Below are 23,964 nucleotides of genomic sequence, written 5' to 3'. Positions count from 1 at the left end.
GACTGTGCTGGCGTATGACTACTCGACTTGACGTTTGGAGCGCCATAGTCGAGTTCGGTAGGCTCAGCTTCAGTTAGGTCGGGAAGGAAAGCCAGCTCGTGAGCGTAGTCCGTCAGCTCCAGATCTGTCCCACTACGCTCAAAGATGTCGGTCTTACCATCGTCAACATCACCCTCTTGCTCGTCTTCGGTCGCAGCGATAGCCAAATAGTGTTGTCTTAGAGTCTCAGTCGGGTCTCTCGTCGAGTTGCATTCATCATCGTTGGCTTGTCCTAAGCCGTAGTCAATTCCGCCGGGGTCGAACACCGTCGCCGCTCAGTTCGTTACTTCGACCTCAGCTATAGTACCTTCCAACAGTGATACCTCTGGTAAATCATAGTTGTCGTCCACGTCAGGGCCCGTATTCGCTGAGCTCACTGCGATGGCCGATCCGACTCCTTTGTGCTCAAAACTTTTCTCCGAGGTAGATGGTATCATCGTCATGCTGTCCAACCACTTCCGAAATGGTTTCAGCCTCCATAGTTTCCAACGCTGAGTCCGCCGTAGCTGGGTCGTCGTTCGGCTTTATTCCTTCATGTAGTAATACCTCCCGACTATCATAGTCCTTGGTCGCGTCGGAGTGCTCATCCGCTGAGTTGGTTGTGACGGCAGAACTGACTTCCGTGCGTGCAAACGCGTCTTCAGTATAACTGACATCCTGACGACATGATGTGGCCCCGTCCGAATCACTCTCGGTGTTTAGATCTGCTGACGCCGAGTCCACCGCCCCTGACTGGATAATGCAGGCTTCCGGCGTACCCATCGCTGAGCTCACCACGGCTGCAGAACTTGGTCTAATGACTCCAAACTTGGCTCGGTTGTCAATAACGGGTTGGGCGTCACGTAAGGCGTGTTCCGAGCGTTCTTCAGGGTTTCCTTACGTAATAGCTGAGTCTTCAGTCGCCGACACGTTTTCATTGGCCCTTACTTCACTTTTTCCTTTAACCGCTGAGTTCGTGTTGACGTCAGAAATGGCGCCATCGTCTTCAAACTTGGACAGCTGATAGGAGACATCTTGGCCATCGTGTTGCACCGGCGTACGATCCGCTCGGACGTCTTCCAGCTTGAACGCTGAGTTTATAGCCGGGTCACCCCTTGTCACCCCTGAAGTCGATATGACGTCTGCGTTACCGCGACGCCTCTCGTCGTCGCCGGCTTCAGTATCAGCTTAGATCCTTCTCCAGCGTTCGGCGCATGTTAATTCTGGTCCATTTTCCACTGGAGGGGGTCGTTTTTCCACCGCCGTCGGAACTGGGTATTTTCGTCTTTCCACAGCTGGCGGCTGGTGTGACAACCAGTCCTCGTACAGTCGTTGCTCTTTCTGCAGCAAATCTTTGTCCATCGCTGACTCAAATGTCAATATCTGCCAGTCACGGTTTTTCGCCGAGTTCACGCGGACATATCCCTCATTGGCCAGTACTCCGTGTGGTTGCCATTTTATCACATAAAAGTGAGGTGGGCACCAGACTGACGTCGGCCGTACGTTCGTAATCAGGACATGGGTTGGTCTTCCTCGGCGATTAAAAACAACCGTTGGAATCCAACCCTTCGTCCGTCGCACCCACAAGTCATGCGTCGACTCACTGGGCTGCCGCCTGGGCAATTTGAACTCAGCGGTCATTCGACTTTCGATTGTTAGCCCGTCTGGGGGCCCACATGGGACATTTGGTCCGAACTCGGTCTTGGTCGGCGCATTACTTGATCGGATGAGTGGGATCACCATCTCATCGGGTAGCTTGACCGCCGAGTTGTACAGATCCAGACGAATCCCAGCTGGGATCATGAAGTCGGTGCCGAGAATCAAATCAACTCCGGCATGATGAGGCATTATCCATACTTCAAACTCGTATGCCACTTCCCAGCCGAGTGTCACCTTCACAACTGCTCTTGACGCTGTCACCATTCTGTCCGTACTTATTCCTTGTATGTCGATTCGCTTATCTCGGCTGGCCACTCTCTTGAGACGCAGTTTCCTCGCGAAGTATTTACTAATCGCCGAGACATTTTCTCCGGTATCCAATAATATCTTGGTCCTTCGGTCGTTCACTGCACCCAATACGAAAGCTCTCATTCTAACTCGGCGATCAAACGTCTGTGCTGACCACCATCCCAGCCGTTCTCCCGGAAGCAGCTTCATGATTCTGGTACGATGCACAGTCTGGTCTGACTGCCGAGTTACACTTGCAATCGCTCGGTGGTTATCATCTAACTCACCGAGCTCACGTTCAATTCCGTCGATTTCACACATCCAATTGCCATCCCCGCTTCTTCCCTCGGGCCGTCCTGCTTCGCCTACGAAGGCAAACAAGAAGTTCGCCTCAACTGCAGGTTCAGCTGACTGTGGCAGCCCGGCATATTCCAACCCAGTCAGTGTTGGCGGGCCGCCGATTTTAAATCACTCGGCGCGTAAAGGTTTTGCAGGTCTTCTGGCACTTGCGACTTGTCGACAGAGTTTTTTACGAACGCAGCCAGCTTCTCATATTGACGAAACAGCTCGCACTGGCCGCCTTCATGGACTTGTCTGTAGAATTTGCAGCGTCGTCGCCAGTAGTGAGCCGAGTGCCCCGTTCTTCCACAAGCTGCACAAGGTCCACGCTGTGAGTTGTCGCGTGATCCATCTCCACGGTTCGACTGTTCTCGTTGGTTGTATGGTCGCGGAGGTCGGTTCGCTGAGTTTCCCCAACTTCGATTCGAGCCATTCTGGTCTCCCGCCGAGTTCTCTCGGCGGTCCGGTGCATTTCCCTTATCATTGGAAACGCCGGCGTCTATGTAGTCGTCGTCTTCCGCTGAGTCGTGTCCTCCGGACTGGTCCTCATCATCCCATTCGTCTTCGGAGTTGTACGGACGCGGCGGATTCATCTCGATGAGTTCCTCCCCGTCAGAGTCAGCGTCAACGACAGTGACTCGGCGGTCGCGGTTTTCTTCCTTGCGACTGCGCTTCTCATTTCGACGTCTATCTCGGCGATCATCTCGGCGGCTTTGGTCCCTCCGCTTGTCGTCTTGGCCTCGTGCGATCACGAGTCGGTCGCGTTGCTTCTTGCGCTTCTCGCCGAGGATCCGACGATTGATTATCTGTTCCACCTTACTGATGTCTTCCAACTGCAAGGGGTACATCAAATCCATCACATCGTCATCACCACAGTGCAGCAAGAAGTGTTCGACATGGTCAGCCGCGTCGGCGCCACCCTTCTCGTACTGGATCTTGGCTGTCCGAGCATACCCGTTGAGTCGGATCAGGAAGTCGCAGATCGGTTCGTTGACTTTACGTCTCGCCGAGTAGTAACGAGTGCGGGCGGATTGGTCGAACTGTGAGCAATAATAATCCAGGAACGCCTCGCTGATTAGTTTCCAACGTCGCTGAGTCTTCTTCGGCAGCTGCCTGTGCCAACTCTTCGCCGCGCGTCCCAAGCATAGCGAGAAAGGTTCGCACCAGGCACTTTGGGGCATCCTGGTGCTCTTCATCTCGTAGATTAAACGCTTGAGCCACTGGAGCGACGCGTCAGAGCGGTAGCGCTTTCCTTCGAACTCGGCGATTTTGTCGAGCGAGGCGTGGGTTCGGACTTCTAGGTACTGCGTCGAGTCCTCTTCAGCCGCGTCCAAGCTCAAGTTTCGGATGTAGTCCTTCACGGTTTCTTGACGGTTACCTCTCACGTCGAAGGCGTCGTCGTCTTCTTCATCCTCCTCGTAAGCTTCAGTCTCGTCTGCAGCGTCATACAATTCACGGTAGCGACCAACATTCCGCTGTCCACGACTCGGCGCTCGCTGAGTCGGGTTTAGCTTCATTGGAGTCAGCATGTGGGAGTCTTCAAAGTACGGAGTCCCTTGCGTAGCGCGGAACACTTCACGTCTCTTCGTCTCCGGGGTCTTCGGCAAAGGAATCTTGCTTGGGTCTTCGCCGAGTGGCTTGAACTCGCTACTCGGCTGTACATCTTCTTCGTTCCACCAGGGGCCTTCTCCAATCCAAACGCCACTCTCAACTTCTTCCTCCATTGCCAGAGCTCAGCTCCACCACGGGTCAGACTCCAGTCGGACAGGATGAGGCTGTTCGGTCGGCTGTTGCACCGATAGCCCATCGCCTTCAACAGCAGCACAGTTTCTTCCACCAACTGATTTATGTTGGCTGCACGCACCGGTTGAGCTAGCTCAGGACCCAACATCGGCCACTTCGCCTGCGCCATCGCTTCAGGCGCGAACATCATCATCCATTCCGATCTCGTTCTCATCTCCTTGCCGAGTCGAGCCAACACTTTATTGGCGCTCGGCGTATCGGCGTTCCTCGTCGCTTTCGGAATAAGGGGCGGACGGTCCCCTTGAGCAACGCCATGTTCTTCTTCATCTTCTCCATCGTCCGCACCTTCGTCGAGCTCGGCGGATAAGTTGCGCTCGACAGGACGTGGAGCTCCCATGCGTCCCACCTGCAGCGTCAACTCTTCCACCTCGCCAAGTAGCTCGGCGGTAGTCATCGTTTCTCCGAGCTCAGCGGTCTCGGCCTTCTCTTCATACTCTCCTTCACTTGCATCTCCGTTCTCGCTCTCCTGGTCTTGGCCATCCTCGTCGAACTGGACGGTTCGTCCCACCTCCATCGTCATGGCGATGAGTCGTTGATCCGCCGGGTCCGACCCCGCGAGAGGCGATCCTCCAGCCGTCGCTGGGCTTCCGTCGCTCGGAGTTGCTGATCCCTTGACCATCTTCACTCTTCTCTTTCTCTTCTCTTCCTCTTAACTTGGTTAGCTGGCACCTATAAAAACAAGCACACCCTCCTGTTCCCGGGTCGCGGCACCAGTTGTGGTGTAGTAGAACACACAAATACCGTCAGATGTGGATTCCTTACACAAACCACAGCGAATCGCCGAGTTAGGTCGGCGGTTGTATGGCCTGCGCAGAGGGTGGTCCCCTCGCGGTCTGGCCCTTCCGGGACAGACGAGTGGCTCGCTTCCACTCGGTTCCGACTAACCAAGTCAGATCACTTCCGAGGCTCCGCCGAGTTTGGTTCGGCTGAGCTCGTTCACAACCCTGTGCCCTCCACCAAAGGATGAACGACGGCGCGCGAGCGCTTTTACAGGTCACCGAGCGCAGAGGCTGCTCGGCTAGAAGTGTTACGGCACCCGGGCTATCCGACGTACCGGCCCGCTGAGTTTGCGGGGCTTTCTTTCGCGCGTAGCGAGACTTTGTCCTACCCGGACCGACGTAATCTCTTGGCGCTACCAGTCAATACCCTACAAGCTATGCCTCTCGAGTATTGACGGCAGGCATAATCCAGCCCTATGCAGAGACTTACCGGAAAAGTGTACACGTGTCTTGGACTAGGAAAATTCTGCTCTGTTATCTTCTGGGAGCCCTTTCGGCTCCCCCTATTTAATCCTATGCTTCTCATACAAATATCGAGTGAAATGTAGTCGTTTCGGATCTCTACCGACCCTTCAGCTGAGTTCCGGCGACCGTTGAGCTCAGCGGCTATTCGGATAGCATATTCGGACAGATCGCCGAGTACTTACCGTGATCCTTTGCTCCTCAGCTCTGGGTTATCAAACCGAGCCGATTCTTGACATAAAGTAGGTTGGCGTATGGTCGAATCTGGAAATCCCTACACCACATTACCTTGATCCACCTCACTACAAGTGTACGCTCTTCATGGATCTGAGTTCTCCAATCTTCCAACATCGTCTTGCGACCGTCTGCGATCTCCACCACTCCACGAAAGTTCGCGATTCGTTGCATCCAACATCCCCATATCCTGGATCCAAGTCACTCCGTGTGGGATCCTCACCCCCTTGGATCCGGGCTCGGAAGTGTGGGATCTGGGACATAGCGTGGTGGAGCTTGCCTTCTCGTTAGTCGTTGACACCAGATCCACCTTCAGATGACACCTACCATCCTTCCTTCATTGGATCCCTCCCCACTTGATCCACCTGTACATGGTATATCCCATATCCCTTAAGTGAGCTCAGGTGAGGGTGGATCCGAGTCTTCCCTTGGTGGATCCTGCCTTCCCATACGTTATCTATACCAGATCCATCGTCGGCCCATACCGGATGCCACTTTATCTTGGCCAATCCACTCCGAGAAACGTGGATCCATGCCGGGCGATCCAAATCCTCCCTAACCACTTGGTGTTGTCACTAATTCGGGATAGTGACCCCTTGTTAGATCCATTCTCTTATTTCTGAGAAAGCACTTCACCACAACAGCGGGAGAGGTGCAACTAACCCTTCCCTCGTACTGTCTTTGTGTGTGCAGCAGAAACCTCCCTCACCTTATATCACAGGGGCCCCATATAAAACTTGATTTCAGTATCGAGTCGCCGTTTCTGAGCCAGCTACTACATGTATATGAGAAAAATTTAAGTCATAACTTACGACTTACAGTTTGGATTACGTCATAGCTTACGACGTCGGTAACAGGGGGGTTAATGAGAATAGCCCTACCGCGAGCTGTGTACATTGTAGTTCGCTTTGGACAGGGGTATATTTATTAGTGTGACTGAACTTAATATATTAAAAAGCAGGTAAGAACTAGCTTTGATGAAATCAATAGATTTTCATCTTGAAAAAAGGACAGAACTTAAAGGGCAGTTCTAGGTGTTTCTAATACTACGTATTAATACTTGAAAATAATAAATTGCTCCATTCCCGTTTTTTTTAAGGTTCTTAATACATTTCAATCCTGAAAGGGCGTCGGGGATGGGCAAAGATCTTTGTTTTGAGATAGAAATCTCGCGCCGTTTCCGTCGTGAAAAGCTCCGTTTTTGCAAGGTGCGTTGCTGCCAGCAACTCCCATTTCCAGATTTACCAGCAGCCGCCCTCGAAGCGCACATGAATTGTCGCCACAACGTCATCAACGCTAGTCCTATGGAGATGGAGCTGCCGGCCACGCCCACGCCTACTGACTCAAGGATGCACCTCAATTTCCAGTCACCCACGGCCGACAAGGCACAGCAGTCGCTGCGCATGCAGGTGGCAGCCCACAACTTCAAGAAGCGCGAGGCTTGCGATTCGCCAGTGGCCTCGGACGACTCAGCGTCGCCACTTCCCGTAGCTACGTGCAACTTTGCTGCTCTGAGTCGTCACTTTCACCTGCCACTCAAGGTAGCGGCGGAGAAGTTTGGTGTCCGCGCCACTGCCTTCAAGAAACGCTGCCGAGCCATCGGCATCCGCCACTGGCCCTACCGTAAAGTACGCAGCCTCAAGCGCTCGCTACTGGAGCTGGAGCAATGTCAACATCAGGCCCAGGATGGCTCGGGCCCACCGCTCTCAGACAAGCAGCTACGTCAGTTCGCAGGCTATCAAAGCCAACTCAAGCGCCTCTTATCGCCTGAGACGTACGGCATTGACCCTTTCGGTCAGATTCTGCCTGCCCATTTCTTTCAAGGCGACACCGCGGACGGAAGCAATACCCCCGACGACCACGACTCGGACGAGGACTCGTGTGGATCGCAGAGTCCGCGGCCGAGCGTCGGGCGCTTTGTATACAGGACCAAAGCACGCAAGCACCTCTTCACGGACTCGCCATCCTCAGCTTCGTCACTGCACCGTGACAAAATGTTCTTCGGTAACCCCATGGCTACGAGTGCGGCGGCCGAATACGGTCGAGCGCAGTTCAATCAACACAGCCAAGCGTCCATGGTTCCCACTCAGGTGGGCTTCATTTTCGACGCCATGTACGACCCCTTCGGTGAGCTCAGCACCTCCACCATGGACCCATTCGGCGAGAATGACCACCCTTCCTGTGGCTATTCTCTTGACGCCGTCTCGTACGATTTCTTCCCATTGCAACCGTCGCCGACAACAGCCCTGCGGAAAGCAAGTGCCGTGGTTCCGCAGGCTGCATCAGCTATTGATAATAGCACTTGCAATTGGGAAGAGCCGTCATCGATCGCTTCAAGTGGAGTTGAATGTCACGAGGACGATATCTTTCGCCACATCTCCCCTGAGTACGGCTGCCTTGTGTAAGCAGCCTTCGCTTAAATATTGGATAGATGGATCGACAGTACCCACACCCCGTTCTCCATTGTTTTTGCTTGCACATTTTTTAAGCATTGAGCTTTAAATTATGGTCAAGGATAGTTGCACCAAACGAGAACTCGTTAAGCTTTAAATGTTGAGGCACCAAACAACTTAAAGGCACGAAACAAAGAACTTTTTATTACCCACTACGCACTGTATAAATGAAACAAGGGATGGATGTCATTTCTCGCAAATCCTGAAAGCCACCAGCACCGGCGGCAACATTATCACCAAAGTAGCGCCCTGCATGATCAAGGGAGCACCAACACGGCTCTGAGTATAGATAGTTAGGTCATGCTCAAGTCAACCTCTGAAGCGCTTACACTTTAAAGCACTATCACGAGTTCATTAAACTCCGTTTCGGATCATCCCTCCTTTAACACCCTAGCCCTGTTTGATGCCTTTATCCAGTTCTTAAATTATTTTAAATGAAAGCAAGAGAAAAATAACTGCCGAATCTGCCAGACTCGCATGTTGCACATCGACTGTTGAACTATACATCTCCACAGCCCTCGTCGTCCGTCTCGCGACCGCCTCATTCGTGCATGTAGTTACTACATTGTAGTAGCATCTGCAGCTTGTCGATATACTGCAATCACCACGGCAGCGTCGGCGTTCTCGACACTCAGTAGATTAGGTACCATGACAATTGCTGTTGTTATAACAGCGGTTAAGTAGACACAAACAGTTTAAGCCGAACAAGAGACAAACCGATGCTTTTAGTGGTCATCTTGTTCTCCTGCTCGTGCTTCACAACTTCATTCAGCAGGTCTAGTAGCCACAACACAACACTTTGATGCAGTGGTGGCAACTGTGTCAGTGTTTGCAGCACAACGACGGGCTCAGGATTCCAGTTACTATCAGAGCACCATCAGTCGCCGCGCCACAACATGTGGCCATCTTTTCCTATCGTTACCACAAGTTTGCAAGTGCGAGCAATCAGCTGCTCCGGAAGCATGTTGAACAAACTAGCCGGGAGCTCTCGAAACCAACCCTGCCGCGTTCACGAGATATAAAAAAACAGCCCATATCCTACCAACTATCCCAAAATTGATACCAAACCTTGATGAGCGAGGCCATGATGTGGACATCGGAGCAATCTTCATAAGACCCGTCATTAATATCATCCTTTATCGCGTTGCATTCTTCCTTGTCCGGTGCCAGGCGAAACACGCCTTCCGAACGAGCTCCGTTGTGCGCTAGAAAGCAGGTCTTCATCATTTCAAATACAGCCGGTTGTTTGGCTTTATACCCATTAACGCTGCGCTTGAAAACCTTTTCAAGTGGCAACTCAAACTGCTGGTTTAGCGTTCGCCATGCATCTGGAAGCCCTTCGTATCGTGCGTGGTCTACGTCATACGTGATGTGGATTTCCCCTCGAGTCTTATATGGACAGCTGATCCAGTTTCCACTCAAACGCTTCGAAAACTGCGTCTCGAGAAGTACAACAGGGAAGGCCATTGCTTCTTCATCTACTTGGTTGTTAACTTCACTCGCCAGCGAAAAATCATCCTCCGGTCCTAGGAAGGCGCTAGGATTTTTAGGTTTATTGGACGAGGCTTCAGATTCTGCTTGCTGCCGTTCTTGCGGCAAACTGACCTCGTCCATCTGCTTTGGATAGATCGTGAGTTGTGCGGCTCTTCTTTCCGAACAAGAGGTGAACAGGGACGTTGTTTCCGACTGGTAGCGCGCAATGCGTGACTGAAGGTGGTTGCTGTGTAGACCGAAGCCCTGCCAAGCCATGATAAGCTACAATAAAACCAGTCATGTCCTACAAGCCTAGACACGGCGGATACGCGACGTACGCCTTGAAGATCAACCTTAGCACAAATCAGTTTTCGGACCACCTTCAAGACTCCTGAGCAAAGATAAAGACATGTTATTAGAGAGGACGTTTAGGCCTGTAAGCGCACATTGGCATTTCCGACCTAGATTGGAGAGAACGTGAACGACGACACGTGAGCACTCGGTGGCTTCAGTCGCGGAACGGAACTGAAAGCCGTAGGTGCAGTGTTGACAAAGTCCCTATGTTTCGGCCAACGATAAAAAGTCCGAAAAGGCGAAAGACAATGCGCAGCTCCGAGAGAAACTATTACTTACGAAGTAATAATATCGAGCACAATGTTTGCTCTAGTTTCCAAGCTGGATCCAGGGGCGAATGAACCTGCTGAAGTGGATTGTCTGCGTCAGAAAATCTGGGAGAGCCGACATCTGCTGATTGGTAAAGGTAATGCGTTACCGCCCGCTGCCCGCGGAGTCAAATGTGACATCGCTTGGCGGATGGCTTTTATTGCCAATAACGGCCAGAACTAAAACAATACGTTTTACTTAAAAAGCTGTTAATTGCCATGACATTTGCTGAATAGTAGACGCTTAAAGAAGAATGAGCCCCCTGATCTTCTGAAGAAGGCCACGACGTGTGCCGGTGCAGACACAAGCCGCATCTAGTGCCTACACGTACCAAGACAACGTGCAGTCGCTGCTATTGTCTAAGACCACATGCGTAGTCGCCGCCATGATGAAGGCCAAGTTCGTGGCGAACATGGCCGCCTCACAATGCTGCAGCTGTCCGAGAAGACGTGCGTAGTTGCCATCATCGTTTTGCTGCTGCTTAAATTTACGCGCGTATTCGTTGTCATGCTGCCGGTCAAGGTCGCGGCGAGTGTGGTTGTTGACCCAGTGCTGAAGCTGTCCAAGATGACGTGCGTGTTGCTGTCCGTATTGATACTGCTCCTGCCGTGCGTCTCCGCCAGCGCTGCTACTACTCAAACCGACCTTTCGTATTTGCCGACGTACTGCGGATCAAGGTCGCGGTGACCGTGGTTGCTATTTCAGTGGTTTGTTCAAGATGAAGTGCGTAGTCGCCGTCACAGTGCTGCTGTAGGCCAAGGTGACGCTCGATGACGTCGTAACGCTGCCGGTCAAGATCGTGGCGAGCGTGGTTGCCGCTCCAGTGCTGATGTTGGCCAAGACGACGTTTGTAGCCTCCGTCACAGTGCTGCTGTTGGCCAAGCTGACGTTGTCACTCTGCTGTTCAAGCTGGTGGCGAGAGTGGCGCTGTCCCAGTGCTGATGGTGCGAACCTGTTAATGCACCTTCAAAAAAAAAGTTGCGCAACTTAAATTACGGTAATTTAAAAACGAACCGTAACCGTGGAACCGAACCGGGTGCTGAAAATCCCCCTCAGTTCAAAATTTGCGAGCTTCCTGCCAACCGCCGCCAGAGCTTCCCGCCAACCCGCCGCCGGAGCTTCCCAGAGCCTCCTGCCACCTCCGCCAATGCCTCCACTCAAGAAGAAGCGAAGGACTTCCCCTCTCGAGCACGCAGACGACTCCAGCGACGACAGCGAAGTGTTAGAGTCGACACAACCGTCATCTGCGTCAAAAGCTACGGGTAAGGAATACGTGAAATGGAACTGAAGCTAGAGAGTTTGTTGCTAATGCTGTTTACGTTTATTAATGCTTTAGATCCTTCTTATGTTCCACTTGCAGTTGTTCCGAGTATTGTCGGAAGGACTTTTGCGTCGTGGCCGGATTTCTTTTCGTTTTGGGAGCAGTTTGAAAGGCAACATCTTGTTGTCTATCGCACGAGAGACTGCCAGACTACGAAAGGGTACAATAAGTCAAAGATAAATCACCCAGAGCGCCAGGTTCCTGAATCATTTGGCTACGCGTTTCGCAAATATGTTTGCACTCTCGGCTGCAAGCAGAAATCTCGGTCGACTGGAAAACGGGCTAAGCGGAAGGAACGATATCGCGCATGCAAAGCAATGTTTCGCGTCGCTGTTATTCGTGCTAGTAGTGGTGACTTTTCAAGTAGTTCTAACTGGACCATTACAGTAACAAGTGAGGTTGGTTTTATCATTTCTTTTGTTTTTTGTCCAGTATATCACTATTCCGTATGTACATGTCAAACTAATATGAATCCTCGTTATTGTGTATTTGTAGAACACGTGCCACAACCATGTCAACACCGAGACGCTTTATACTGCTTTGAAGCAGTGCAAGGACCTGTTGAGCGAGTCAGTGTTGTCCATGCTGGACGCATTCGGGCAGACCAACACGGACACTAAGCAAATAGCCAGCTATGTTGCTGACACGACTGGTACGTCCTATTATCTTGCTTACAGTTGTTAGTAGCCATTCGTAACGTGTACCGCTGCTGGAATAAGTCTTCCAATCTCTACGCAGCAAGTGCGTAACCTCATGAATGCTCGTCTCGGGCACAGCAGTGCGGAGAAGCGCTTAAACGGTGTGCTGTCTGAATTTGCTTCCACAGAGGGAAATGAATGCGTGCTGCTGCAAGGCGAATACGATCAGACTATCGGAGTTGTGATGCAGACGAAAGCGCAGCGTGATATCTTTGCTCGCTGGGGCGATACGCTGTCGCTGGACTGGACGCACAATTGTACAAATCTCGGCTTCTACGTCGGTACGTGCTGATGTTGCACAACTTCTACCGAAGGTGCGCAACTTGGTGCAGGTTTTTTTGTAGCTTACGAGATACTTGTTTGGTGCTGTTCAGGTACTCTTAATGCCACCGTAGCAGCAGGACGCGGCGTATCTGTGCTAGATTACCTGTGTCTGAATCAACAAAAGGAGTCTCTGTTAGCTGTGCTTCAGTGGTTCAAGACGAAGGGTCCATCGTGGGGTCGATTGGAAAGTCTCATCATTGACAAAGACTTCACAGAGTGGTCTACGTTACGCGAGGTGTTTTCGCAGGCGGCGGTGAGTTTCTTTAGAGCTGTTGTTTTGTATAGAAATAATACTAACAACAGTGCTACTAGATTTTGCTTTGCCAATTTCATGCACAGCGTTATGTGAAGAGAATGATTGCCGGCAAGAAGTACTTTGTGCTGCCCAAGTATCGCGATGAAATCGAAGAATTGTTTAAACAAATGGTTTACGTCCCGACGAAGGAACAGTTCCAGAGCATGTTGAAGCTGTTCGAACAGAGAACAAAGAAGGCTGCGCCAGGGTTTGCTGAGTACTTTGCACGAAACCGGTCAGCCTGTAGCAGTATGTGGGCGAACTATGGGCGTCGACGATGCTTCTCGGCGGGTAACACTACTACAAACCGGGTGGAGGCTGGGTGGAACCAGTCAAAGCAGCGGCTGGGGAAAAAAACTAGCATCGACCGATGCGTTCGAGTGATAATTCAACACCAACTCAGTGTTTTGCGTGATTTTTCGACGGCGATAAATCTGTTTGATGTGTGCCCTCCTGTGACGGACCCGCTACCGGCTGCGTTGCACCGCATCGCTACAGTTCTGAGCCCGTACACGCTGAGGAAGGTGCAACAGCAATGGGAGAGCTACAAGCTGAATGGTGCGAATTGGGACTGGAGTGACGGAGGTCAGGACGTCTTCACAATGGCTACTTCGGAAGGCAGCTGTGTTCGAGTGACATGGCGGACTTCTGGTCAACCCAGTTGCGATTGTATTTTCTTCTCGTCGTTACGGCTTCCTTGCAAGCACCTGTGCAGTGTCCTAACGACCTTCAGAAGCGACAATGTTTTTAAAGTTGCCCAACTTCACGCGTGTTGGTCGATGAAGGAAGCATCGGCAACATTGCCATTTGTAGAGTCGACAATGGGGCATTTACGAAAGGTTACAAGAATTACAGGAAATGCATCACACACGCCTGCGTCGAGTATCATGCTTGCTTCGAAGAAACAAATTGCTTTTGTGAAGCTGAATAAGGGTAAGACCAGTGACGAGACCGTACTCTCTGACTGCGAGAAGTACAACGTGGTTAGAGCGGAAGTTATGCCGTTAGTTGACAGTCTTCAGAGCCTCCCGTCTGCTAAGTTCTACAAAACATTTGCCGATCTTCGCGCAACAATAAGAGCCTTCAAGAAGAAGTGGAGCTTGGACCGAGACTCTCTCTCAGATGCGGGTGAATCGGACGACGAGTCCGATGCGATGGGCCTGGAATACGAGATGGCATGTGAAGGCGTTGGTATCATGAATAACGCGCAACTTCCCGTTCGTACTTTGGAAGAAGCCGATATTCATTCAGCTCCTTTCCTTCTGTTGCTGTCGTCACCGCATCTCTCATATTATCGCCTACAGTTGCCGCAATATCTCCATGAAGCTCCACCAGCGCCACGAGAAGATCCTCCATCTTGTTCAGCTTGAGCTGAAGCTCCTCAAGCTCTGAAATCCGGCTCCATAGAAGCATTGAAGAAGCTTCCTGCGGCTGCAAGCATTCGCTGTTCACGTTTTCAGTGTGCATGGTCTGCGCGGCGTGTCCTCCGGCACCTCGCTCGATGCTCTTGCTCCGTCGCGTTATTGACTTTGTGTATCTGTGTCGTTTCGCCAACTGAACCGGCAATGACTCCGAGCTTAACCGTGCGATGTGGAGGCTGGATCGCATGATATATTACGTGAGTGGTGGTTATATATTATTCGATTTGAGGGGAAAGGTGCCGAAGCAGAAATAGCAAGGTGCTGATCTCGTAATTTATCGATCCGATTAGACAGGAAAGGTGCTGAAGGTGCCGTTACAAAGGTGCATTAGCGAGAGCGCTGATGGTGGCCAAAATAACGTTCATACTACCGAGCCTAAAGACATGATGGAGGAGAGCGACGGATGTGTTGGAGAGCCTGAAGGTGAAGAGTGAGATTGATCAAGTGAGGAATTTACTGAAAACGCCAAGGGCTTAGATGATTAGGTGACATGCATAGATGTCCCGATTGGCTTCACGAAGGACGAGAGAGGACGAGCTGAAACGTCAACACACGAGACAATGCTGGTGAGTTGCGTGGTCTGCATTGAAGCAAGGTTCGTTGATGACACTATTGTTTTCAGTTGAATGATCAAATAAACATTTTAATAGATGCAGTTAAGCTACCTGGTTGCTTCATCATCGTTTTATCCAAACAACTCTGCTAGTTTCACTTTCTGTCCACGAAATCCTCGCAGTTTGACGGCTTCTTGAGGGAAGGATCGATCATTATGACTGGTGAATGGTTGATTCACAGCTTCCGCAATTTCTTCAAATTCGTCCGAATCGACCTCGTTTATTTCTCTCATGTTCCTTGAGTCCTTGACGCATGTGTTTACGCTTGTACGATCTGCTTCCTCGTAACCGGCACCAATTTCTTCGTCTTCAAAAACTTCATCGAGGAATTCGCCCCACAGATTCAGAGTTGGATCGCCATCAACACCGTCCCCCGGGTCTTCGCTGTCGCTATCTTCAGCTGCATTCACCGCGCCATGCTGTTGTGGTGACGGGGTAAACAAGCTCGGGTAATTTGCTGCATCTAGGATTATTTGCCTTTCTTCTGGAGATATCAGTAGCTTCTTCTTGGGATTCTCAAATGCTGCAGCATCTTTTTGTGCGCGTTGACGGACATGTTTGGCTACTATATGAAAGTCAAGAGCCTTACTTGCCGCCATTCGATTGCGTTTTGCCGTGTGAATTAGCCCAAGCTCACTGAACAAGCGCTCGCATGTGGCAGTATTGACTGCGACTGAGAGCACTCGCATAGCGAGCTTCGGCAACAGGCTCTTTGGCTTTTCCAACGCAACGCCTTCCCAGTACTCCCAGGGTGAATCAAGACACTCACTTGGCTTCATTATTGTGAATCTTCTCTGCGTCCATGCGAGCATGTCACGTCGGAGTTGGCCAATTTCCTCGGTGCCAAAGAGCCGTCTGTAGTAATAAACAGCAATTTTTGCAAGAGTGCCGATTCCAGATACTGCCTCCGGTAGCTCTCTCGAACACTCCACGTATACAGAATGCAAAGCAAACCCAAGCATAAATGAGGGTTGCTCGCACTGTTCCCAGCGATCTTCGACGCACTCGATCAGTTTTTCTTGATGAGCAAGGTGCTGCTGAAATCCCTTGTAGATATCGCCAAATGAGCGAACTACGTCTCCGACGGTGTTTTCGTCTCTTTGAAGGCGATACGAAGCGAGCGATAGCGGTGCAATAACCGCCTCTGCTTCTCTGAGCTCATCCCAGAACGCCGGATCTCCAAGAACATGAAGCTGCGACGAGGTATCACTTGCTCTCTTGTACTGACGATGAAAGATTTGAAGCGCCGACTGTACACGTAATAGCGACGCGAAACACCCTTGCATTGAATTCCATCTTGTTTCACACAATGTTCTCAGCCCTAGAGGCTTTCCGTAAAATTTCTTCATCACCTTTCTCGCGCGTGGCAACCATTTTGACGAGGAGGCGTTCAAGGTATTGACGACAGTTGCAGCTTTGGCAGCAACACCACAAAACAAAGATCGCAGAACCGCTTTGACGAGATTATTCACTGCATGTGCGAAGCAGAAGAGAAAAACAATTTGAGGCCACCGTAGCGACAATATACGACGTGCACGACCACACTGCCCCGCATTGTCGGTAATAAACGCTCCTACCTTCCACTTCTCTTGCTGCGCTTGAAGTATCACTTGCTCCAATTGCTCAGCAATAGCAATCCCGTGATGTCTATCGCCAGCGGGCAAAAGAGCGTAAGTAAGAAGTACCCCAAATAGCGCGAGCTGGCAGCCTAACAAATGATCCTTTGAAATATTCTGCCAGACATCGGAGAGTAGATTAACCCAGTCTTGTGTTCTTTCCTCCACTGCCCTCAGCTCATCTGTGTCCATCAATTTGCAGCGCTTAGCGTGTTCTTTCAAAATGCGGTTACTTAAGGTTCGACGAGAAGGAAGATAGTCCATTATTCCTGGACATAGCAGCTCCAAGAATCGCAGCGTTGACGATTGCTCGATGAAACGGTCGGGAAGATGATTATCAGCGTGTAGCTCAATGAGCAAACATTCAAGCTTCTTGACCTCTCCCTTGGTAAACTTTCGCCGCTGCTTCTTCAACTTCTTGGTCGATGTTGGCTTGCGTCGCTTGTGACTTGAATGTGGCCGGTTTGGGCTCAGCCGCAGGCGCTTTTCAAGAGCCAGAGTGCGGCGTGCACGTGATTGGACTGCGATCCTTGAGCTGCTTCGTACAGGCGTTTGCAGCGTACCTGTTCCTGAGCACAATGGCTGTCTAATGGGCGCAGGTGTTGCTTCTAAGGATGACGTGGGACTCCGGTTTTGTGCTCTCGGCGGCGTTTCCGGTGCTGGTGATGAGCTTGTAGATGCTGGTCCCAGCTGAGCGGCCTGATAATACTCGCATTTGGCTAGGTGATTGACATAGTTGCGCGCTCTGCCAATGATCGCCTTCGGCGAGGTAATGGTTACGTTGTTATTGAACGCAGCTCTGCAGAAGCTGCACTCCCGAAACGAGTAGCCCCCTCCTGCCTCACCGAGTTCTTTGAGGTGTGTGAAGTGTCTGGCCTCCCGACACGCTGGACGGCCTCCACCAGCCATGATAACGACGTAGTTATTGCTCTCTCTCTCTCTGATCAGAGTCTAAACTTTATGTGAGGCTGGGGGCGATTTGGCCGAAACTCATTTGGCCTTTCCGTGGCCGAATGGCCGAAACTCCCTGGCGAAACCACGTTTCGGCCAGCGATTGGCCGAAATATAAAGGCCACAGTGCCAACACTGGTAGGTGAGCCCATCAGCATCTGTAAGTCGTCGTAAGACCCTATTATCGCAAGCATTTTGCCACCAGCGGCAACCGATACCAATAATGTCATTCACGACCACCGCATCAGACTCCAGAATCCAAGCCACAACACGGAAACGAGCGTGTGCATCGATTTCAGCGCAAATTTGGTTCTGCGCCCATGCACCGTACGATATCGGCTCCTAGACGCACGGCGACTGCGCCCTATGGCTGACTCGCTTCAACCATAGACACGGCGGTGTCTGGACCAGACTCGGGTCGGACCGGCAGGTGAATTAATCATTGTATTGGAATTTCAAAACAATATTGTTCAATAAATTATTTATTCTTGAGATGCCAGATATCACTTTCAATAAATTGTTTTCACATGGTCTTTCCCAATTTGTTTTCGTCTTAAAAACCTTTTTAAATGGAAGGCTTATTTTTCTCCAATTATTTATTTTCGCTGTTGATTTCAGAAGAACAATATCTTATTTCTAAGGGCTGTGATAATATTACCGATGTACTGCAGCGATAGTCGTGTACAAGACCGCTTTACTTGCCATGACTAAAGGAGTTGGTGGAGGCAAGCACAGACGCACTCAGTAAGGCGCGGATTCAGAATTGCCCAGGTCATCCCTACCTCTTGCAGCACCGAGACGAGTGCGCCGCCACTGCATCATGGACTCGACGTATGCAGACGAAATCGCTTCTATTTCAGGCATTAATTCAGCCGTTGGGGATGTACCCCTTCATGATGCCGCTAGTCGTCACTGAACACACAAGGACGAAGAAACTTCTGGGATAAGGAGCAAGCAAGCTATTACAATGCTATCCGATGAGTCTCTCTAGTGCAGCTCCTACCAAACACCCAAGTCGCCGTTGCTAAAGATCGTCCTCGTCTTCTTCGGTCTTCTCACGAGCTTCAATCTCGCTCAGCATGAGTTGGTACTTGGTCACGACACGCTGCAACGCGCGATTCGCTGCGATTGTGGGCAGGATGTGTAACTTCAACACGTCCCGTTTTACCAAGTCCTGAATTTAAAACCGCGCTGAATTAGTTTTTGGGGCACAATGGCGATTTTGGCCGTTGCTAACAAAAACGTACCAGGATCATCGACTCCCACTCGCCACTTTCATCCAAGTTCTTAGCCTCCGTTGTAATCGGCAACGATGACCTACAGAATACAACACGTGGGCTTAGTGTCGCGAGAAAGGTTTCTATATTGACCACAGACTTACGCGTGAAAGGGGCCAATCATTTCAGCGCAGAGGTCGTCAAGGCGAATTACATCCTCGTCATGCGTGAGGAACCTAGCGTATGCCTGTATCCTATAAATTATTTCAGAAAGTATCAGCAATAGGTTTTAATCGACTGTGCAAGAACCTGGACGTACCAATAACGATACTCAGCTGAACTTTTCAGGACAATTGCGGCAGCAACCTGGTGTTCGAGATGCGAGCGTGTCACGTTGCGCTGCATCAGCGGGTCCGACATACCCGAAAGCATTGCTGAAGTAATTCCTCTCTTTGTTCGGCTGTAGCCAGACGCGTTTTGGAGTCGTCGTAATGGCCCAATCTACCGATGCAAATCGCAGAGGTAAGTTAATAGATAACTAACTGGCCAAGCCGGATCATATAATAATGTACAGGAACACTTTTAACTGTGACGGCGTCTGTAGGTAGAGTAGACGCAAAGTCCGAGAAGACGAAGCTATCGTCCGCCACTCGCATCCTACATCAAAGCATGATTTAGAGATCAAATTTACTACAAAAAAAAGGTAAAACTCTTCATTGCAAAGCCCGTACCATGACGACATGCCAGCGTCAAATGTGTATGAAAGCAAGCTGGAATTGCCTTTCGTTTCCAAGTTGGACTCGGCAAACGTGATAAGCGGCATTCCTCTGGTTGTCACTTGACACCGGAGAAGTGTCAACTTGCGATGGTCTTCTGGCATGATCTTCCGACACAGCACATGGTAAAAATCAGGTACAACTTTTCCTTATTAAGAAGTAACAAAATTAAAGGAGGCTAACTTACATTTGCAATTGCCTCAACGGAGCTTGATAGTATAAGCTTGCGATCCGCTAGATTCCAGATTTTGAGATCACCTGTGGCCAGGATTACCAATAGATAGGGCGACTCGCTTGCGCTGCACTCCATTACTGAGATGGCACTGCCCAAAGCTGGTGTTGAACAACGTGGCGAACGTTAGTACACGTACCTATCTGAGTGATCACAAACAAAAGCTGGTATACATACCAATCACAGGTAATAGTCGCCGTCCGCTACTGTTGAGAACGAGAAGGTCTCCGTTATGTACACCAATTGCACAATAGCTTGCATTTCCCACTGCACACACGATTCGACCAGGAATGCGGTCGATCCACTTGACTTCGCTTCCCTCGGAGCATTTAATAGTTGAATAAACTGGGCCAAGCTCTGTTTTGCATTGTCAATTGTCAAAATTAGAGATCATTAGCTGGATAGATTACAATTGCTGCACTCACCTATTATTTCTTCCGGCTGACAATTCTTCAGGTTGTGAACAATAACTTCTACCACCGCTTTAGAAGATACCAAGCCACTTCCTGCTCTGCTGTTCAAGGGGGAGTTTGAACTACTGGATTGTGCGCTTGTCTCGATTTCTAGGACGAACTGTAGTCTGAATGGGAAATCAGGAAGCAGCTGACCCCCTCGGGCCACACCAGCACTGCTGTAAAGCACAATGCGCGCAAGTTAATACCTGCACCAATTCTGAACCTTATAGCATTTAGCTAACCTTTCGTTCAGTAGCTTCGAAGGCCGTGCCACAATTTCCTTCGACTTCGCAACCACAGAACTGGTGTGAGCTGGAGAGCGCTTGCCTTCTCGTTTTCTCTTCAGAGAACTTCCATCGACCGCGTATTTCTTCACTTCCATTTTGGACGGTTTAAACTGAGTAACGTTTGTCTTCGGCGCCGTGGGCTTTTCATTGAGGGAGGGTCCTGCCATCTCGCTACGACTCGGCGTAGAGTTTGGCTGAAGCTTCGCCGAATTGTTTGTGTTGGGCACAACGATAACCTCTTTTCCACCACTTGTCGACGTCATGCGCGAGTCCAAGAGTGTTGCATTCGATGCCGTCGGTGACGCGATTGTCGGCCCCAAGATATTGCGAATATTGTAATGCGATGAAGCTGGATTCTTGGCTGAAGACTGCGCGTCAGTTTGAAGGAATGCCGGAGCAAGCCGCTTGTTACAGTTCGTAGTTGTTCCAGCTGATATTTTGTTGTGCTGTGCAGTCGGTACTTGCGCACCAAGTTTTTTCTTCTTCTTTGGAATGAGCGTGTTTGTTGTGTGGGTCACAACCGCAGCAGCACTTGTTCCAGAGCTCTGACCGACAGCTAACGGTGGTGAAGTCGCTGACTTTTCTTCAAGCTAATCACACAGATTATTCGATTGAATGTGCCACCTCGTCCCACATCAACGACTCAAGATTAGACGAACGTACCTGAAGTTGGATAGGATTCTCTACAAGACTCGATGTAAGCGTAATACCAGCTCGAGATCCGTACTTTATGCCAAGCGTATGAAAGTGGGTGTTTAGAGTCGAGATGACACAAAATACCGTTGCAACATACGTACCTTTGCCTGCATGAGCTTACTCTGCTGCGCATCCGAGATGGGGGTGCCGATCTCGTCACCTGCGAACTGAAAGCAACAAATAGATCCATCGAGCGAGCACGCGAGGAGAAGTGACTGGGAGCTAGACCACGCCAGGTCTGTGACTGACGAGTCAAAGCAATCCTTTATCACCGCCAATGGGCGTGCTAGATGTGCCAGCCAAATGCTCACAGTTGCGTCTTCGCCACCCACAGCACAACATGCAAATTCCTTCTTCGGATCTGCCCTTGTTTCTGCCGAGCAACATTATAACAATAAAATCATTAGAACGTGACGGTATGTGCATGGCCCTTAGTCACCGCACCCAGTAATTTAGGATTGAATCGCGCACTAGTCACAACACCCTGATGACCCACAAAGTTCAGATCGTTTGTCCAGGACCCGCGGTTAAGCAGAGAGGCGATGTTTTTCTTGGAGCTGAACGCGTGAGTAGCACAGAGGACCGAGCCATCAGGAGACCACGAAAGACGACGAAAGTGTGAAGTGGAAGCACATCCCTCAAACGGTGCCGTCACGACGTCGGACTGCTGCCAGTCAGCCACTTTCCACATCCGCACCGTCTTGTCCTCTCCAGCACTCGAAAGATACTGTAACAAGTGTCGGTCAGATATACTCAACACCATATTACATTACATAGTGACACACCTTGCCTACAGGATCCCAGGCAACGCCCTTAACCCACCCATTGTGTCCCGTAAGCGTCTGCAGCGGCTGCGTCATGACCTCGCTCACTGCGCCCACACCAACATCCCAGATCAAAATCGTATTGTCAATACTGCAAGTCGCCAACATCCGATCGTCCGGCGACCAGGCAACGTCCGCCACATCTGCAGCACAAGAGCAGCAGTTACCAGCATTAGCACCACATCTATCCAGTCTCCAGCATAGCTTCCTCTTACCCATCGTGTGTCTCTCGAGCGTCGAACAGCGCACCCAGTTCTGCTTGTTGGGCCTTGCATTGAAACCGAAAGGGACAGGGGCTGGATTCCCTTCTTGTAGCTCGTAGAGGAGCACTAGCTGGTCGTCAGACCCTGAGGCCAAATAGCGACCGTGGCCTGCCCAGCGCACGCAGTTGACGGCCTGTTGGTGGTTCGCCAGTGTCGCCAGCAGCTCAAAGGTGGCAATTCCTCCCTCTGGTGGTGTCTGCAGCGACCAAATTTTGACTGTGTTGTCTCCGCCTGCCGTTGCAAAAAGTAGCAGCGACGGATGCGCGTCCACACCATAGATGGCGCACACTGTGAAGCATTAGTTTTTTAGCAGGTCAGAACACAGCAAAGAGATACCCCACTACGAGCACGTCGTCAGTTAGACTAGTACTTTTGGTAGTATAGAGAGCACGTACCGGTGCCGGACGAATTCTGGTGCTTGACGTCCTCGGGCTTCTCCAGCAGCATGACTGTGCGGTGGTTCCTCTACTAAAGTATTTAATATATTTCAATCTTTTAAAATATACTTTGAAGTAAAATTACTTATTTTATTAATTTTTTTATTTTGCGATTCTAAATGTAGCCATGCATCATCCAGATTTTTTTTAAGTACGATGCAAAAGTACCTCGTTTTCGTCTGTGGGCGAACCAGAGGTGTGTAAATAAAGATTGTTTATTGATTGCCGGCTCAGTTTCAAAACAATCAATGATTGCAATACTGTCAATCTTCAAGCTAGATATTGCAATCTATTATCGTTATCTACACTACCGCTGCGTCGTTGATGGTTTTAGCTCGCTCAATGGCCTTCGATACGTCCGCAAGTGTCACTAGTCCTTGTTCAGCTTCAAGTACATGACCACCTCGAAATTTTCGTGGCTCATGCGCTTCCTCAAATACCCGACGGAACTTTTGACGGTCCAAAAAAAGCGCTCAGCAACTATGGACGTTGCAGGAATCCAGATTGCGTCGATGAATTTCGACTATGGTGCTGTGCGTGTGCGTGATCTTTTCTTAAGCTTTTCATCCAGATCCTCGGCACGCTTACGTTTCGACCTTGGAGAAGTTGCTGCGACAGCAGCTGGCTATGATTGCAGCGGAGAGGTGACAGATTGACTGTGACGGGGTCACACAGCACCTTGCGCTAGAGGAAGTTATCTTCCGAGAGTATACAAACTCTCAGTGAACGGCAGTTCACAGGTCCCCTCTTTAATTAAAGAGAGCGAAGTGACCTAAATAAGGTAGATTGTAAACTGAGTATATTTATAGGTAGGTTAAGTTTGAGGTTAATACAAACTATCAGTTACCTATAGTAATGCAATGTCATTTAACCAATGGTTGGTTTTGAATGACCTTGGTACCTTGTACCAAATATCCCGGAGTATGACATGTCATACTCCTGAAGTGTGAAGTGTCACACTTCATGTAACCAGGGTACACTTAGTGCTACGTACCCCGTTACATCCTCCCCCACTTAGGTTCGGTTTACCGACCAATCAGAATGAAGAGATGTTCGTCACAAACTCTCATTCTCAAAGTCGAAAACCATCGACTCGGCCGCGCGAGCGCGGCGGAGGCTCACTTTACAGTTAGAGCCTCGAGCAGCAACCTGTGCGCTCTTCGTCAAGGTCTCCACTTCGACCGTTAACATGCCTCGTGGCACTGCTAAGAGCGGTGCTAAGACACGCTCCAAGGCTGCAGCCGGTAAGGCGCAGGCCAAGAGCACTAAACCTCACGGCAAAGGCTCTGCACTCAAGGAGGCTACTCAGGTGGCCTCCGAGGCGATCGGATCCTCGGGTGATGCGGCTGCGGACAAGCGCGCAAGC

At 50.4% G+C, this 23,964-nt stretch overlaps 4 protein-coding genes across 4 annotated transcripts; 1 reads left to right on the top strand and 3 right to left on the bottom strand.

The window, feature by feature from the left end:
- Positions 1 to 6,718: 6,718 nt before the first annotated feature.
- PITG_16804 (uncharacterized protein) lies at positions 6,719 to 7,987 on the top strand (the record flags this gene model as incomplete). The annotated part of the gene is made up of 1 exon (XM_002897076.1): positions 6,719 to 7,987. One exon carries the CDS (start codon positions 6,719 to 6,721, stop codon positions 7,985 to 7,987), a length of 1,269 nt encoding a protein of 422 aa, XP_002897122.1.
- Positions 7,988 to 8,595: 608 nt separating this feature from the next.
- PITG_16803 (uncharacterized protein) lies at positions 8,596 to 9,262 on the bottom strand (the record flags this gene model as incomplete). Its single annotated transcript, XM_002897075.1, has 4 exons — positions 8,596 to 8,693; positions 8,753 to 8,882; positions 8,958 to 9,035; positions 9,104 to 9,262. The coding sequence occupies 4 exons, from the start codon at positions 9,260 to 9,262 to the stop codon at positions 8,596 to 8,598; spliced, it is 465 nt and encodes a 154-aa protein (XP_002897121.1).
- Positions 9,263 to 15,337: 6,075 nt separating this feature from the next.
- On the bottom strand, positions 15,338 to 16,130 carry PITG_16802 (uncharacterized protein; the record flags this gene model as incomplete). Its single annotated transcript, XM_002897074.1, has 2 exons — positions 15,338 to 15,406; positions 15,513 to 16,130. The coding sequence occupies 2 exons, from the start codon at positions 16,128 to 16,130 to the stop codon at positions 15,338 to 15,340; spliced, it is 687 nt and encodes a 228-aa protein (XP_002897120.1).
- Positions 16,131 to 18,435: 2,305 nt separating this feature from the next.
- On the bottom strand, positions 18,436 to 22,608 carry PITG_16801 (uncharacterized protein; the record flags this gene model as incomplete). The annotated part of the gene is made up of 13 exons (XM_002897073.1): positions 18,436 to 18,585; positions 18,659 to 18,728; positions 18,793 to 18,882; positions 18,948 to 19,129; positions 19,592 to 19,737; positions 19,814 to 19,993; positions 20,245 to 20,267; positions 20,334 to 20,968; positions 21,176 to 21,447; positions 21,519 to 21,801; positions 21,860 to 22,041; positions 22,114 to 22,449; positions 22,557 to 22,608. The coding sequence occupies 13 exons, from the start codon at positions 22,606 to 22,608 to the stop codon at positions 18,436 to 18,438; spliced, it is 2,601 nt and encodes an 866-aa protein (XP_002897119.1).
- Positions 22,609 to 23,964: the final 1,356 nt, after the last annotated feature.

Source organism: Phytophthora infestans, genomic scaffold (genome assembly GCF_000142945.1).
Source record: "Phytophthora infestans T30-4 supercont1.49 genomic scaffold, whole genome shotgun sequence".
NCBI classification, from domain to species: domain Eukaryota; phylum Oomycota; class Peronosporomycetes; order Peronosporales; family Peronosporaceae; genus Phytophthora; species Phytophthora infestans.
This window is presented reverse-complemented; position numbering and strand designations above follow the sequence as displayed.